A 15,447-nucleotide genomic window follows, 5' to 3' on the forward strand; every position below is an offset into this window, starting at 1 on the left:
CAGCCATATCACTTGGGAGAATCAAAACAATGGACATTCTCCAAGTGGTCTGGAGACGGAGAGGGCTCTGCTCTTCCTGGAATCCAGGACAGGGAAGCAAAGGGCCAGGTTGGGGCCCAGACACCACCTGGATCGGGAGCCCCAGCTTTGTCCCCCAAGCCCCACAGCGGACTCCTCCAGTCGTGCAGGTGTTTGACAAATGATCACTCCCCAGGAACAGAACCTGATAATGTGCTTTTAATTGCGCTTTTTCCAAAAGTATCTCCCTTTCTAGGTAAAAAAGATGAAGCGTGGTGAAGACTGGCTCTATCCCCCAAGATGGGGAGGCCGTCTTGGCGCTCAGGGGGCCGGCTCCTCCCATGCCTCCTCGGACAGTCCTGGCACGGGGCTGCTGAGGGACACTCCCAGTCCGATCCTGACCCGGGTCCCTTCAGAAGGGCAGGGCCCATAGCTTCAGGGGCAGCCACCTGGGTACAGTCCCTCAGGTGGACATGATGCCGCTCTTCTCGCCCTTGACCTTGAGGAACTCGGCCATGCTGGAGAAATACTTCTGGTTGGCCTCGGCCACCTTCTTCTCGGCTGCTTGCGGGTTCACAATCTCCAGGCCCTAGGCAGGCGGGGGAGGTGACGATGGGGTGGGGAGCTGGGCTGGCCGCTGACAGGTTCCCCCCCACCCCATCTCCCAGCCCAGTGAGAGGATCATGAAATGTCAGGGAGCCCTTCTCAATGGTCCTAGGGCTCCAGGTGATGAGGACAGTTTGCCAGTCACCAAACTGCCCCCGCCCCAAAGGAGGACCTGGGCATCTGAATATTTAACAGGTCCTCCAGGTGATTTTAAAAACACAGTTTCAGAACAGCCAACCCGGTTTGGTTCCTGAGTAAGGAAACTGAGTCACAGAGTGAAGTGGCTCCCCTGCCGCTATGGTGCAAATCACACCAACCCCGGTAGGGACAGTGACCCGCACTGGGGGCCCCACAGTGGCTGGCACCTTTCCCAGCATCCTCCACACGGTAATCCTCACCTTGCGGCTGAGGCCTCCCTGGTGGCCTCCAACCTGACCCCTCACCCCCTCTTCTCCGTGCACTTTCCACTTTCTGACAGGCTGTGTATCTTACCTACCTGACCTGCCACCCCATAAGGTCCACAAAGGCAAGGCTTACTGCCTGGTGTCTGTGGTTTTACCCCCGGCCCTTCCAACGGTGCAGGGGACTTAGGTGCTCAGCAGACCCTTGCTGACAGAGGAAAGCTGTTCTGTTTGATGCCGTGGGACACACCAGCCCTCTTTTGTGGGCGCGTAAGCCAAGGAAGGGACGGACGCAGTGGCTCCATCCTGTGCACTGGCCGGGCTGGGACCTCACCCTCCCAGCCAGCTATGAACCTTCTTACGAGGGCCTGCGGTTGTCCCAACTACCCAGCACCTCAGGGAGGGGCTGAGCCCGCTTGAGGTCACAGGGTCGCCCACAGCCTGAGTCTAAAGCCAGCCGGGGCTTGCTGGCAGGACCGTGTCCCTTCTGTCCCTGCTAACTTGAGCACCGGGGGGCCATGCCCTCCAGGGGCTTCACTGATGCCCCGTCCACACCAGCCCTGTGAGGAGCTCGATCGTGTGCCTGTCTCACAGGAGAAGAGGCTGAAGCCCAGGGCTGCTGGGAAAGCTGGGAGTGGAACCGCCTGACTCCGGCGTCCAGTACCTGGAGTGGGGTGAAGGCCACACTGGAGGCTGTCCCTGAGGAACGGTCGCGGATGGTGGACTTCCCTCCGTACACCACACTCTGCTTCTGCAGTGTCCGCTGTGGGGAGGTGGGGGCAGGGGACGTCTGGGCTTGCCCCGGGCTTGCCCACCGGTGCCCCCTCACCCCTGGACCCGCCCAGGCCTGGTCTGTACCTGCAGTGTCTTGGAGATCCTGGCTTTGGTGGCCTCGTTCACCTGTGTCTGCCGTACCCGCCCGCTGCCTGATTTGCCCAGATGGCCCAGGCTGAAGCCCAGGTCCTCCTGGTAGGCGTCCTCCTCGATCTGGTGGGAGGAGAAGGCATCCCGGAGTTAGCCACCCTCCATCAGCTAGACACCCAGGCGTTCACCTGATTCAGGTGCCTGCGGGGCCAAGATGACCCCCGAGAGTGGCTGTGTATGCATGCACACGCGCGTGCACGGCGTCAACAACCGAAGCCGGGCTCGCAAACCAAAGGACACTCGAGCTAGTTCTTGCAGGACCAGCAGGGCGATGATCAGAGAAGAGAGTGGCGGAGGTGAAGCCAGGGGAAGGACATGTACGGGAAGGGCGGGGGCAGGGGGGATAGGGCCGGCACAGAGTGCTGTGTAGGGGTGCATGGATGTGGGGGAGAGACTGGAGGCAGGCGTAGTGCCCCAGCAGAGAGGAGAAACGTGGCAGGGGACAGAGGGACAGCGCTTGTGACAAAGACGACCCCTGAGGCCCCGCAGTGGGAAAGGGCGAAGTGTCCGGGTCGGGGTTCTGACCTCTCCAAAGCTCATGCGGTTGGCCTGCTTCCGGATCTCGGTCAGCCCCAACCGCTCCTTCATCTTGCGGTACCTGGGGATGGGCACCGGGGGTCAGCTGGGGGGTGAGCCCCTTCCCTTTCCCTCCCCCCGACCCCGGGCCTCGGGACCCACCTGCGGCCGCCTCGCTTCTTGCGCTGCCCGTCCAGGGGCGCAGGCAGCGGCTTTACCTGCTTCACAGGGGGTGGCTCCTGCCACTTGTCAAACTTCCGCTCGATCTCGTCCTTCAGCTCGTAGCCTACCTGGGGAGGGCGCGAGGGTCCCATCAGGGCCTGGGGGACCCGTCCGCTCTCGGGCCCAGACTCCTCACTGCACTACACACACAACTGTCTCCTCGATGGGGGTGCAGGCAGCCCCTCAAATGCAACACAGCCAACCCCAGGCCCGCGCCTCCTCCCCAGCCTTTGGCCCCAGCCTCTGCAAGTGGGGTCACCCGGGAGCCTCACCTCCGTGCTTTCTCTCCCAGCAAGCTCTTCCTTCAGAGAGACCCCAAATGCCACCCCCCTCCAGCACCTCTGCTGCAGCGAGGTCTCTGCAGGACCCACCCCGCCCCACCGCCAGGCTGGGGCCTGCACACTGGCCACTCCCTCCTCCTGGGTCTCTTCCCCCAGGCACTCACGGGAGCGGCTTGCTAGTGTGACCCAGGTGTATGTGCGTTACACCTTCACCTCTTCAGAGAAGCCCCCCGCCCCCGACATCCTGGTTAAACAGCGCCCACCTCCCCCACCAGCCCGGCACCCTTTGACCCCTACTCAGCAGTGACACAGCGCCCCTGGACACAGCACAGATGTCCCTGGCCCCCTCGCCCTGCCCCCAACCAGAACGTGCATGCGCACACAGGGCTTTGGTCTGAGCGGCTCATTGCGGTACCCCCAGCATCTCGACCAGCGGTTGAGAGGAAGAGAGAAGGGAGGGAGATCACAACCCTGAACGCTGTGCCAGACTGGGTGTCTGGACGCCAGTGCACAAGACACAAAACACATCCCCTTTCACAGAGCGGGTCTGCTGAGGAACACAGAGGCGAACTGAATGACGGTCTGGATGGTGACAGGTCCCGGTGCAGCAGGCAAAACCGCCCCACCAGGGTGTCCACATCCTCGTCTCCGCTCCGGATGGAACTTTGTGGGTGTGATCAGGTGAGAAATGTGAAGACGGGGACGATCTAGATGGCCAGCGTGGGCCCCACGTCATCACCGCGTCCTTAAAGGAGTCAGAGGAGGACCCGTGGAGACAGGCCTCGAGTCAGGGAGAGACAGAAGACGCCACGCTGCCAGCAGTGTGGACGGAGGAGGGCTGCGAGCCCCGGGCAGCAGGCGCCTCCAGAAGCTGGGAAAGGCAGGGGGCGGATCCTCCCCAAGAGCCTCCAGAGGGAACGCTGTGCCAGCACCTGGATCTCAGCACAGTGGGACCCTCGGCGGACTTCTGACCCACAGGGCTGGACGACACTAATACACGACACACCCCCCTCCACACACTTAGAACAGTGCTTGTGTGTGCTGGGTCCTCTGATGGTGCCTCCCCCCAGGACACAGGACACACCACAGACCCACACAGACGCCCGCCCGTGCCTCACCTTCCCCTCTGTGCTCTCGTGGAAACTGTCCACGCGGGCTGCCAGCGTGCACTTGGCCGCCACCAGCCGGGCCGCTTTCCGTCGGAGATCCTGGAGCAGCAGGAAGGGGCACAGTCAGTGACCGAATTCGTTTGAGAGCCCTGAGCATTTCAGAAACCACAGGCACCAGGGTTCACCCTCTGCCCACCAGCACTTCACCGTCCCTGCCACGCGTTACTATGAAAACCTGCAATAACGTGTTACCGCAACAAACTATCATCATTGCTGTTTTCTTTCAGCCCACTTTTCAAAAACTTGAGCCCCTTTGCACAGACACCTATATTACTGCAGTGGAAGACTGTCACATACTAAAAAGAAAGTGATTACAATAGAACACATCCATCTGTGCATCAGAAAATTGCGTCCTGTGCCACGAAAGGCAGGTGGCCCACGATCTGAGATGCACCAAGATGGCGCACGTAAACCCACAGCCACGTCTCAATAAATAGCGATAACAAAGTTGGCAGTGGCTTCGAGTGGCGAAAAGCAGCCTTGCCCTAAGAGTTCCGGCCTGGCCCTCAGCTCTGGGAGGTAACCTTTGTCGGCCTGGGACCTTGGACAAGGCAGAGACCAACCATGTGAGACGCTCAGGGGGGTGTCTGGGTTACAGGATCTCAGTCAACCTGGAACCCAGATCAGCCACCTGGGCTACCCAGTCAGGTCTACACAACTCAACCCCAGAGAAGACTCCCAACTTGGAGGCTCAGTGGGGCTTCCCTGGTGGCGGTTCCCCCGCACGCTGTCACGTGTGGAGGCCGGGAGCGACGTGGGCAACGGGGAGAGGAGGTCTGGAAGTGCCGTGGCTGCTACTTCTGGCTCCGACCCCACCCACTTCCTCCCTTGGCTGCTGGGAGTCTGTCCTTTCGTGACAAACCACAATTCAAGTGCGTCAGCTCAGTGAGTCTGCACCTCCCTCTAGTGGGTTATTGAAGCTGGGGGTGGTGTGGGGACCCCTGCACCTCACAAGCTAATGCTTATGTTGCTTCTTATGTGCAAGCGTGACCTGAAGGTGTTGCATACATAAGAGTCCTAATCACAACCCTGGGAAGCAGGTTCTATCCCCCCCATTTTACAGACAGGGAGACTGAGACACAGAGCTCACATCTCTTGCCCCGTTGTTAATCCCAAGCCCAGCACATCTGCTCCAGGGTCCTTGTTCTTACGCTCCATGTGACCCTGTCGTCCGAGCTCCTGACCACTGTTGTCAGCTGTGACTAGTGGGAACCGGGGAGCAGAGGGGCAAGTTGCTGAGGCTCACACTGCCCCCCAGACAAGGCTGCTTCTGCCACAGCAGAAGGTTCCATGGGGACCACGTGTCGGGGCGGCTCACCGGGGGCAGAGACTGCACGATGTCGCTGTGGTAGATGTAGCCAGTGTGGGGCAGCACAGAGGTGGACGAGAAGCCAGACAGCGTCTTGCGCTGGGCTCCAAGCAGCATGATGTTGCAGGCGGGCATCTTGGAGAGGTTGGTCAGGCCCCCAGCCACCCCTGCGGCAGGAGAGAGGGAGGGAGGAGGTCAAAGGAAACACGGCACTTGTTTGGGGGCTCACCGCACACTTAGCGCCTTAACCTGAGCGTCTGGTTGAGTTCCCGAGCTGGCCCTGCTAGGGAGGGCTGATGGGTCCCGCTTCGGAGGGAGGACTCAGAGGAGGCCCAGAGAGGTGAAACCACCTGCCTGAGGATGCACAGTGCGGAGGCGGCCCAACGGGAGCCCCCAGAGTCTACAGAGCTGCACAGCCCCTGCTCTGTGTTAGAACAGCGGCCACCAGGCTGGGGACGCTCTGATGACGGGGCCTGGTGTCAGTCACCCCTGGGTTCCCGTGGGCTTGTCTCCAGGCCCAGCGCAGAGAAGCTGCAGATACAAACGTTTACCTTTCACGGGGGACTGCTGTGTGCCAGGCTCCGCACTAGGCATCTTTAAGGATTAGGTAAGCGATCAAGGCATGGTAACTCGCAAGTGAGCAGAGCGCCCCCCGCCCAGAAGCTGACATCAGAGTCCCCAGAACCTTCGTGCTGCCTTATAGGACCGAAGGGACTTTGCAGACACAGTTAAGGACTTTGAGAGGGGAGGGAGGGGAGGATTCTATGAAGCACAAGGGTCCTTGTAAGCTGAAGGGAGAAGCAGAGAGTCACAGGGATGTGAGACAGGAGACTTTAAGTGGGGGAAAACCCAGAGCCAAGGGTGCAGGCAGCCTCTGGAGGCCAGGAAAGGCCCGGAAGCGGACTCCTTCCGCTCCTTCCTCCTAGAACCCCCATAAAGCAATGCAGAAGCCTGCCGACACCTTGATTTCAGCCCGGAAGTCACAGGCAAGTAGCACACCGTCAATCACCACTGGGGAAACTGAGGCACGTGAAGATGGGAGGTCAGTGAGGGGGAGGCAGGATCCACACCTGAGGTGATCTCGCCCCGAAACCACCGCAGCCCCGCACACACCTGCCACTCCAGGCTGCGCTAGGAGCTGAACCGTCTCCCCCCAAATTCCTGTGTCGAAGCCCCACGCCCACGACCTCAGAATGTGGCTGTGTTTGGAGACGAGGCCACGAAAGAGGGGATTCGGGGGGAATGACATCACTGGATGGGCCCTGACCCAGCACGACCGGTGTCCCCACAAGAAGAGAGGACAACACAGATGCGCAGAGGAGAGGCCAGTTGGGCAGACGGCCCCCTGCAAGCCGAGAACCCAGCCTGCCGACACGCTGCTCCCGCCTTCTGGCCTCCCAGCCTCCAGGACCCCGTGACAACGAACCTTGGTTTTTAAGGCCCCCACTGCCTGCCGCCCCCGCCTGTGCTACTTTGTTATGGCAGCCGAGCAAGCTAGCACACAGCTGTTCCACCCAGGTCCCCGAAGAGCCCCTCAGCTGAAGGGGCTAGGAGCCCGAGGGGGCGCCTGCTCGGAGACCGCAGGGAGTCTGAGGAGGCCCACCCTTCAGTCCCAACCCGTCATCAGGACTGCTGTCCCCATCTCATGGATGAATCCGTGGTCCTGACGGCTCACACCGCCTGTGCTGGGCAGCCCAGGGGTCTGTGCGGAGCCGGGAGCTGCCGGGATGTGCTGGCCGAGCAGTGCCGGGGTCCCCAGCAGCCACACCACCTCCTCCGGGCTGGTCAGGCCAGCCCTCCTCAGGGCCACCATTCTTTCTGCGGGTCTGCAGGACAAGCAGGCTGGCCGACCTCTGCGATCTCCAGGAGGGATGACAGGGAGAGAACAGGGCACTGGGGCCCTGGGCCAGATGCCCCATTTCTTACACGAGGGGTGTGGCTTCTCCACGATCACACTGTCCAAGGTCGGCCCTCTGCCCCCACTCTGCCCCAGGACCTCACCCATGATCTTTGCGGCTGTGGACGCCCCGATGATGATGGAGAGGTTGGGCGCGATGAAGGACATCCGAGACTCCACGTACTCGTAGATGCGGTGCTTGGAGGCGTTTAGCTCCAGTGCCATGTCACAGGCCTCCTCCAGCCGCTCCAGCTCCTCCTCCGACAGCTGCTGCCTGTGGTGGTTCGGGACTTAGGGATGTGGCTGGGACGGACCTGGCCCCTCCTGGGTACCCTACCTGACGGGCACAGGAGCCCTGTCCTTCTGGCTGTGTGCTCATGCGCACACGCACGTGTGCACACGTGCACATGTACACATAGCATCTATGCATGCACGCACGTGTGCACATATACACGTGTAGCCACAGCATATATGCGTGTGTGCACATATATACTTGCACGCAAGCATATATGGGTGCACACGTACATGCGTAGGTATGACGTGTATGCATGCACGCACGTGTGCGCGCATACACGTGTAGGCACAGCATATACACGCGCACGCACACGTGTGCACATGTACACACAGCATATATGCATGCATGCACATTGTGCACATATACAGGTGTAGGTGCAGCATATGTACGTGCACGCACACATGTGCACGTATATGCACGTAGACATAGCACATACACGTGCATGCACGCATGTGTACATATACGTGTGTGGGTATGGGATATGTGCACACACGTGTGTGTGCACATATACACGTGTAGGCACAACATATATGTGTGGATGCACGTGTGCGGCCTCAGGGCTACTGTAAGTGCTATTAGCCTGGAAGCAAGGGCTGCTGGGAATCCTAGGTTTTCAGTCAGCACCGCTTGTCAGCCTGGGCCGGGCCCTTGCCCACGTGCCCCTGCCGGCCCCTCCTCATCCTCCAGGCCTCAGCCTCGCCGAGCACCAAGGTTCCTGCCCTGCTGCTTCCCTCGGGCACCATCACCAGCTGCGATCCACCGAGCCTCCCGTCCACCTCTGGCGCTAGACAGCAGCCCCCCCAAGGGCACCCCGCCCCAGATTCTCAGCAGCGTGCCCAGCACACCCTGGCACACGGAAGGTGCCGGGCTAGTATTTGCTGAAGGAAACCACAAAGGTGGGCTGTCATCACTGTCACTTTACAGAGGGGACCCGAGGGCAGGACGGCGAAGGGACCCGGTGGCCACAGAGCTGCGAGCCGGCAACCAAACCGGGCCATACCCCTCCCTCCCTCAGTTGCCCCGTCGCGCTTATGGCGCACAGACAGGGACCATGGAGCCCGCCCTAGGCCCCTACAATCAAAGCCCAGTGGGCTGAGGCTCAAGGCTGCTCCCCCCAGTGGCGAGCTAAGAGCCCGGTGTTCTCCCACTAGAGACCCTGGCCCCTGCATGAGGCTGAGTCGTCACCTCCTCCAGGAAGCCACCTGCCCCAGTCTGGAGAGGTGCCCCTCCTCTTGCGCCCCAGGCCACTCGGCACCTGTCTGCACTCTGACACTCGCCCTCCAGCCTGTGACCTGCGTGTACACCTGCCTCTCCCCAGACAGGAGCTGCTTTGCTGAGTTCTCTATCTCTGTCCTCAGAACAGTGCCTGGTGCTCGGTCAGCATTTATTCAGTCAACAGAAGTGCAGCCCGAGGGAGGTCTCCACGCCACAGGGCTGTTCTGGAGCTAAGGACACGTCCTTCTCTTAGACACGGCACGGATGCCACAGGGGCAGGCGGGCACCAAGGGCCCCAAACCAGGTCCCTGCCTTTACGGACACCTTCATCCCAGCGAGGGGGAACGTGCCCGAGACAAACGCTTGTAACCCAGGCTGGCCCTCTGCCTCACCACTCAGGACCCCCAGGCCCCACACTCACTCCACACGCGTGGGACAGAAATGAGCTGTCCTCCTGAGACAGACACCCGCCCACTGGGACCCTGAGATCCTCCTCTGCCATTAGATGGGCCTGCGGGGGCCCCGGTGACTCCTCGCCCCTGAGCACGCACCCCTGGGTGGTGGAGGCGGTGACGCTGACGACCATGATGGTGGCGTTGGTCAGGATCTGCTGCAGGTTCTCGTTGTTCTTGCACTTGTCCAGGCTGTTGCCCAGCTCCTGGGGGCGAGAGGGCAAGAGAGGGGAGGCCCGGAGACTCAGGGAGGCCCGAGAACCTCTCCTGCTCATGCAGCCACCCGGGTTTCTTCTGGGGACACTGGCAAAGCTGGGCTCTGTACACAGAGGACCTCCCACCAGTTCCAAGAACTTCCCCGCTGAGGGCATCAGCACCACACTGCTGATCCAGAACCGGCCACCCAGGGAGGCCCCGCCACCCACGTCAACTCGGAGCACAAACACAACCATGCTGCTTCCCTGCACGGACGGCCCCCTACCATCCTCCTCCCCTGGACTCACGAGGGAGCCTCCTCGCCCGTGTCCCTGCCTCCACCTGGGCCTGACCCTCCCAGGGCTTTCCTGTAAGGCCCAAAGCCTTGGAGGTCAGATGGCATCCGGCCTCACCAACTTTGTCTCCCCACCGCCGACCGCCTCGGGGTCTTGGTGCTCATAAGTTCCCCCAAGTCTCTGCACGGCTTCCCCTGCATCAACCTTCAGATTTCCACTCAAATGCCACCTGCTCCAAGCACGGCCAGAGAAGCGCTGGCCAACACGGGGCACCCCCTCATCTCCCTCCCTGCTTCCTCGGCCTCAACCAGCTCCGGCCCTTCTTGGGAGGCCCACCCAGGGAAGGAGTGGGCCTGGAGGCGAGCAGAGCAGCCTTGAGAACATTCCTTCCAGGCTCCACCCCTTTCTTGCTGGGAAGCCTAGAGCAGCTCCTGGCCTCAAGAGAACAGGGAGGGCAGATGAGCCCTCAGGAGCCGTGGCTCCAGGCCACTCACCTGCTCTCTGTTCCCAGTGGCCGAAGGCTGACTGAGGGGAGCCTTTCCCCTTAGACCCGGGGGTCCAAGGGCAGGGCCCTGCCCCCCATCACTCAGTTCTTCCTGAGTCCCCACTTTGGTGCACTCACCTTGACCGTGCGGATGTAATCCAGTGCGTTGGGGACCAGGGACTCCAGTTCGGGGAATCGCTTTGAGTACTTATCCCGGATGAACTTGTGGATGATGTCTGAAGTGGACAGAGAGGCGAGGTGTCTGATGAGGGGGCAGGCGGACTCCGCTGACTGTCCCCAACATCCACTGCCCCTCTTCCCTTAGTGACTGAAGCCCTGAATTTAGCGGGGCTCACAGCCACCCAGCAAAAACGCCGTTTCCCTGCTGCACGCAGCCACGTGAGTTAGTTCTGGTTTACGACACGTGATCTGAAGTGACATGCAATTTCCAGGATACCCCTTAAAGAGCTGTGCCCTCCTCCTCCTTCCTCTTTTGCTGGTGGGATGTGGAGGTGGGCAGTCACCTTGGACCCTGACACAGGTGGCAGATCAACAAGACAGAAAGGGCCTGACACCAGATGCCGCGACTTTAGGCCTGGGGTCCTCACCCAGACTCTCACATCACAGGAAAACACACTTCCTTCTCAAATAAGCCACTCTGCTACAGCAGCCGAACCTGGCCTTGAACTAAATGAGGAGTCTGGGGGCAGGACCCTGGGGAGGCCAGTGGGGAAGGCGACCAGGATCCTGCCTCTGCCCTCCTTGGGGACTGGAGAGGGCCGTGAGGGACGCCAGGCAGGGCCATCTCTGCTCGCCCTTCAGGGCACTCACTCAGTTCGTTCTCGATCTCCACGGTCAGGTTGTTAGCGTCCACGATGACCCGGTATTCAGGGGCCGCCTCGACTGGTCCCATCACTGTGAGGGGGAAAAACAGCCTGGGGGTGTGTGTGTCTAGGCTCCCGCAGCTGGGGGGAGACGGGGTGTGGCTGGAGGGGCTGGAGGAGTAAGCCTGGAGGTGGGTGTGCATGTCTGCAAACCTCCCATCTCTCCCCCTCCAGTGCACCCTCCAGGCGTCACGACCCCATCTTGCCCTGGAACTAACCCTCTGGCGGCTCCCCACACCACGAGGCCACGGGCCTAGCTCCCCAGACTGCCGTCTGAGGCTCCCAAAAGACAGGAAGCCCTGGGAGAACAAGAACTGCGTCTGTTTCCCAGGGCTGCCCCCTCCCTGTGCCCAGAACAGCGCCTGGCACACTGGTGCCACTCAGGGGTATCCGCCGGCCTCTGCACCGTCCCAGCCCCCCCTCTCATGACGCCCCAAAGGGCTGACTGCAGTGCCTGAGCACCCAGGGCTGCTTTGCTCTCCTCTGGGCCTCTGCATATGCTGTTCCCTCCCCCTGGTACATCCCTTCCTCACACCGGTTTCTGAAACGTTCCTCTCCAGGTTTCAACAACGATCACAACAACGATGGTGAAGGTATCACCATCAGCAGCAGGAGCAGCGGCTGACACACACAGGACTTACCGTGTGTCTCCCACCGTCCCAAGCATCTTGCAGGCATTAACCTCTTACCCACAACCAGCCAGAGGTGTGGGCGTCAAACTAGACCAATGTTGCACAGAAAGAAACAGAGAGACATGGCCTGATGTCACAGAGCCAGCAGATGGCAGAGCTGAGATCCGGCCCCAGAATCCACATTCTTAACCCTGATGGCTCAAGTGTCTCTACGTCCCTAGGACTCGGAAGGCACCCCGGAATCCTCTCTGCTCCCTCGGCACCCCCGCGTATCCATTAGACACAACCGCCACCCAGTGCTGAGATGTCCCATGCCCGCCTCCCACTCTAGACGCCCGGTGACATCAGGTCTGACTTAACCCTGAGCCTGACCCGACACGTCACTTTCACTGCTCCCCACGGCTCGTCAGATGGAGACGCCCCCTAGCCTGGTGTTCAAAACCCTGCAGGATCTGGCACTTTCTTCTGCCGCCATGAGCACAGCAGATAAGCGAGGCTCTACACACACAGCTCCTTCCCAGAGCACGAGGCCGCTGTTCTCCGTCTGGTGTGTGGATTCACACTTCAAAGTCCGTTTCAGGTACTGGCTCTTCCCTGGCCCCGGAGCTGGGGTCAGCCCGCCCCTCCAGCGGCTCCAGAGTCCGGAGCCCCCTCCGTCCCAGCAGGTGCTGCCCACCAGCAGCTGCCTGGACCTGCCTGTCAGCTCCGCCAGAGCCTGAGCTCAGAGCGGAGAGCTGGGCGGATTCCCCAGGGCACCCGGTGCCTCCAGGGGCCCGCTACTGAGTGCCTCAGGAAAACTTTAAAGGAAAGAAGCAAAGAGTGGGGAGCGGGTCTGACCACACCGCTGCTGTGCCTGACAGCGTCCCGTGGCTGCTTCAGCAGTAAGTTCCATCCCAGAGCTCCCCCTTGGCAAGAAGACCGTGCAGCAACATGAGCAACCTGTCAGAGCTGGGCTGAGCGCTCGAGACACCCCAGCACTCCCGGAAGCTGGTGCTCCGATAACTGCCCGCTGCAGGGTCACTCACTACTTACCGAATGATACCAGTTTCCACACACAATAGCAGTAATGTTCCTTCTCTTTCTTTTTAAGAAAATTTTTGTTACATTTATTTATTTTTGAAAGACAGAGAGAGACAGCACAAGTGGGGGAGGGGCAGAGAGAGAGGGAGACACAGAATCCGAGGCGGGCTCCAGGCTCTGAGCTGTCAGTACAAAGCCTGATGCAGGGCTCAAACTCACAGACCGCAAGATCATGACCTGAGCCAAAGTCGGACGCTTAACCGACTGAGCCATCCAGGCACCCCACCTTCTTAAGTAAACTGAAGGAAAAAAGCACGCTGGTTTAGAGAAAAATGTACAGTAAATAACGAAACGAGTGGTTTACGGAGGTGGCAAAACCCTTAACCGGACACGTGAATCACTGACACTTGAGAAGCCTTGAGGGGAGTCCTTCTGCAGCAAGTAAGCGCTTGGCAAGAAGTGTCAGCTTCATGATGCAATGTATTCTCAGGAGAGAAGGGAACCGGGTTGGGATGCAAAAGAAAAAGAAAGGGGCGCCTGGATGGCTTAGTCAAGTAAGCGTCCGGCTCTTGGTTTCGGCTCAGATCACGATCTCCCAGTTTTGTGAGATTGAGCCCCGTGTCAGGCTCTGTGCTGACAGTGTGGAGCCTGCTTGGGATTCTCTCTTTCTCTCTCTCTCTGTCCCTCCCCTGCTTGTGTGCTCGCTCTCAAAAGTAAATGAATAAATATTAAAAAAAAGAAAGAAAGAAAGAAAAGAAAGAAAAGAAAAGAAAAGGAAAGAAAAGAAAAGAAAAGAAAAGAAAAGAAAAGAAAAGAAAAGAAAAGAAAAGAAAAGAAGGTTCTCAAAAAGTCTGAGAAGGAGACAAGCCGAACTTTCAAAGCTACAAGCAGCAGAGGAGCCAAGGGGCGGGGCAGGGGAGGGACGTGGGAGGGGGAAGTTACCTTCTGAAGCTTTGGCTTGCTTGCTGATATACTCCTCGATCTTCATCATGATCTCAGCAAACTGCCCAGGGAAGACAGGAGAGTCGGAACTTGGAACTCTTCAGGAAAAAGAGCTACTGCGCACATCACCCCTGCGGGGAGCCCCTATTTACAGCCCGCTCACCATCTTGCTGTCCCACAGCTTGGCGATGCTCTTGACCGAATCCCCGGAAAGATCCAGCTGTGTCTCCTCCTGCACATCCTCGATCGCCGGCTCCTCTTCTTCCTCCCCATAGCTTCCTCCTTCCTCCTCTTCCGCCGCTTCCTCAAGGTCAGCCAGAAGCTCATCTGCCAGAGACATGCCGAGACCTATGGGAAGGGAGAGCGAGGTCCCCCCTTCATTAACGAGAAGGGGCTTCTCCCCAAGAAGGCCCTGGTACTTATTGGATCGACCCCACAAGCAAGCAAGCTCCATAGGGACAGGTGTTTTCATCTGCTTTGTTCTTCAGCTTCTAACTGTGCCTGGCATATAATAGGTGCTCAATAAATACCCAGTGAATCACTCCATGAACAAACCTCCCAGAACCAGGCGGTCTCCGGTCACAGCTCCCACCACCTACCCTTCTCACACTCACGTCACTGGGCGAGACACAGCACGCCCCTCATGCCACCACCTAAGACTTAAAAAAAAATTCACATCCTCTCTTTGAGATTGGACGTCTCCTAGGATCCTTTTCTCTCCTATAACAGAGACCCCTCCCCAAAACTGTAGGGCCCCAAAAGAGTGACAGATATCCTAAAATATTGATCTCCCTAGACATCAGGGCAACCAGGTGGGGCCTAAGGTGTCTAGAGCCCCCAGGCCGGTCCCCTCTGGCCATGAGCAGCCTCCTCACTACTCCAAGCGCTGGACAAAATTAGTATTTTGAGTCCCAGAGGGTGGAAAAGAATGGGAAACACTACTCATCAAGATACAATCCCACTGTTTTTTTTTTTTTTTTTTTTTTAACGTAAAACACCTCTCCTCCTTCCCGTTCCTCCTTCCTTTCCATAAAACAACCCCCCTTCCTCATTTCCTTCTCTTCTACACTGCCGTCCCTGGAAGGAAGTATAAAAACAGAGGCTGCATGGGTAATGTGTCGAGTGAAGCACGCTGGGGGCTGGGCCCCCGGGAGCAGCGGGACTCGGACACCGGGGGCCTCAGGGCCAATGTAAACGCGCAGCCGAGGCGCAGCTGCAGACACGCCTGGCCAAGCGGCCAAACATGTTGTCAGGTGCTCTTTCTTCAACAAAAGAGATTCAGAACTTTGACGCAGAATCTCTGTTTCAAAGTTTCCATGCGATCATTTAAGTGGATAATTTAAAACTATAACCCCCCGAAATCCCCGCAATACAGGCCAAACCCAACGGATCACGGGACAGATCTGGCCCCTGAGGCGGCAGCTGGGGACAAGCCTCAGAAGTCCAGTTGCGCGTATGAGACCCTCCTGCCTCCCTGCGCACGCCGGCCCCTGGCCCCAGGAATCAGGGCTCCCGCCCTCCCCGCGTCCGCAGCGCACACACCTCTTCCCAGCCGGCAAGACGGTTTCTAGGCGAGTCGCTTCCCGACAGCGGTTGACGCTCACCGATGACGTCTCAGCTTCGCGCCATCGTCGCGGCAAAGCTGCGCTCTGATTGGCTCCCGCCCCGGGCTACCTTTGGAACAACAAC

At 59.4% G+C, this 15,447-nt stretch overlaps 1 protein-coding gene across 1 annotated transcript; it reads right to left on the reverse strand.

Annotated features, from left to right (window-relative positions):
• Positions 1-215: 215 nt before the first annotated feature.
• Positions 216-15,423, reverse strand: PRPF31 (pre-mRNA processing factor 31). Its single transcript, XM_043600124.1, has 14 exons — positions 15,301-15,423; positions 13,922-14,106; positions 13,759-13,819; positions 11,112-11,195; positions 10,419-10,516; positions 9,405-9,511; positions 7,448-7,617; positions 5,456-5,613; positions 4,087-4,176; positions 2,628-2,755; positions 2,475-2,547; positions 1,884-2,012; positions 1,690-1,788; positions 216-607 (listed from the first exon to the last, which is right to left on the reverse strand). Exons 2-14 carry the CDS (start codon positions 14,096-14,098, stop codon positions 482-484), a joined length of 1,500 nt encoding a protein of 499 aa, XP_043456059.1. The 5' UTR covers positions 14,099-14,106; positions 15,301-15,423; the 3' UTR covers positions 216-481.
• Positions 15,424-15,447: the final 24 nt, after the last annotated feature.

Source organism: Prionailurus bengalensis, chromosome E2, assembly GCF_016509475.1.
Source record: "Prionailurus bengalensis isolate Pbe53 chromosome E2, Fcat_Pben_1.1_paternal_pri, whole genome shotgun sequence".
In the NCBI taxonomy this organism is placed as follows: Eukaryota; Metazoa; Chordata; class Mammalia; order Carnivora; family Felidae; genus Prionailurus; species Prionailurus bengalensis.

Bases quoted from the DNA above. Each gene is read 5' to 3' on its own strand.
- PRPF31 (XM_043600124.1), bottom strand. From the start codon at position 14,098: ATGTCTCTGGCAGATGAGCTTCTGGCTGACCTTGAGGAAGCGGCGGAA. The intron at 11,196-13,758 runs GTAACTTCCCCC...TCCCCCTCACAG, and splicing joins GCAAGCCAAAGCTTCAGAAG to TGATGGGACCAGTCGAGGCG. The intron at 608-1,689 runs GTACTGGACGCC...CCGCCTGCCTAG, and splicing joins TGGCCTTCACCCCACTCCAG to GGCCTGGAGATTGTGAACCC.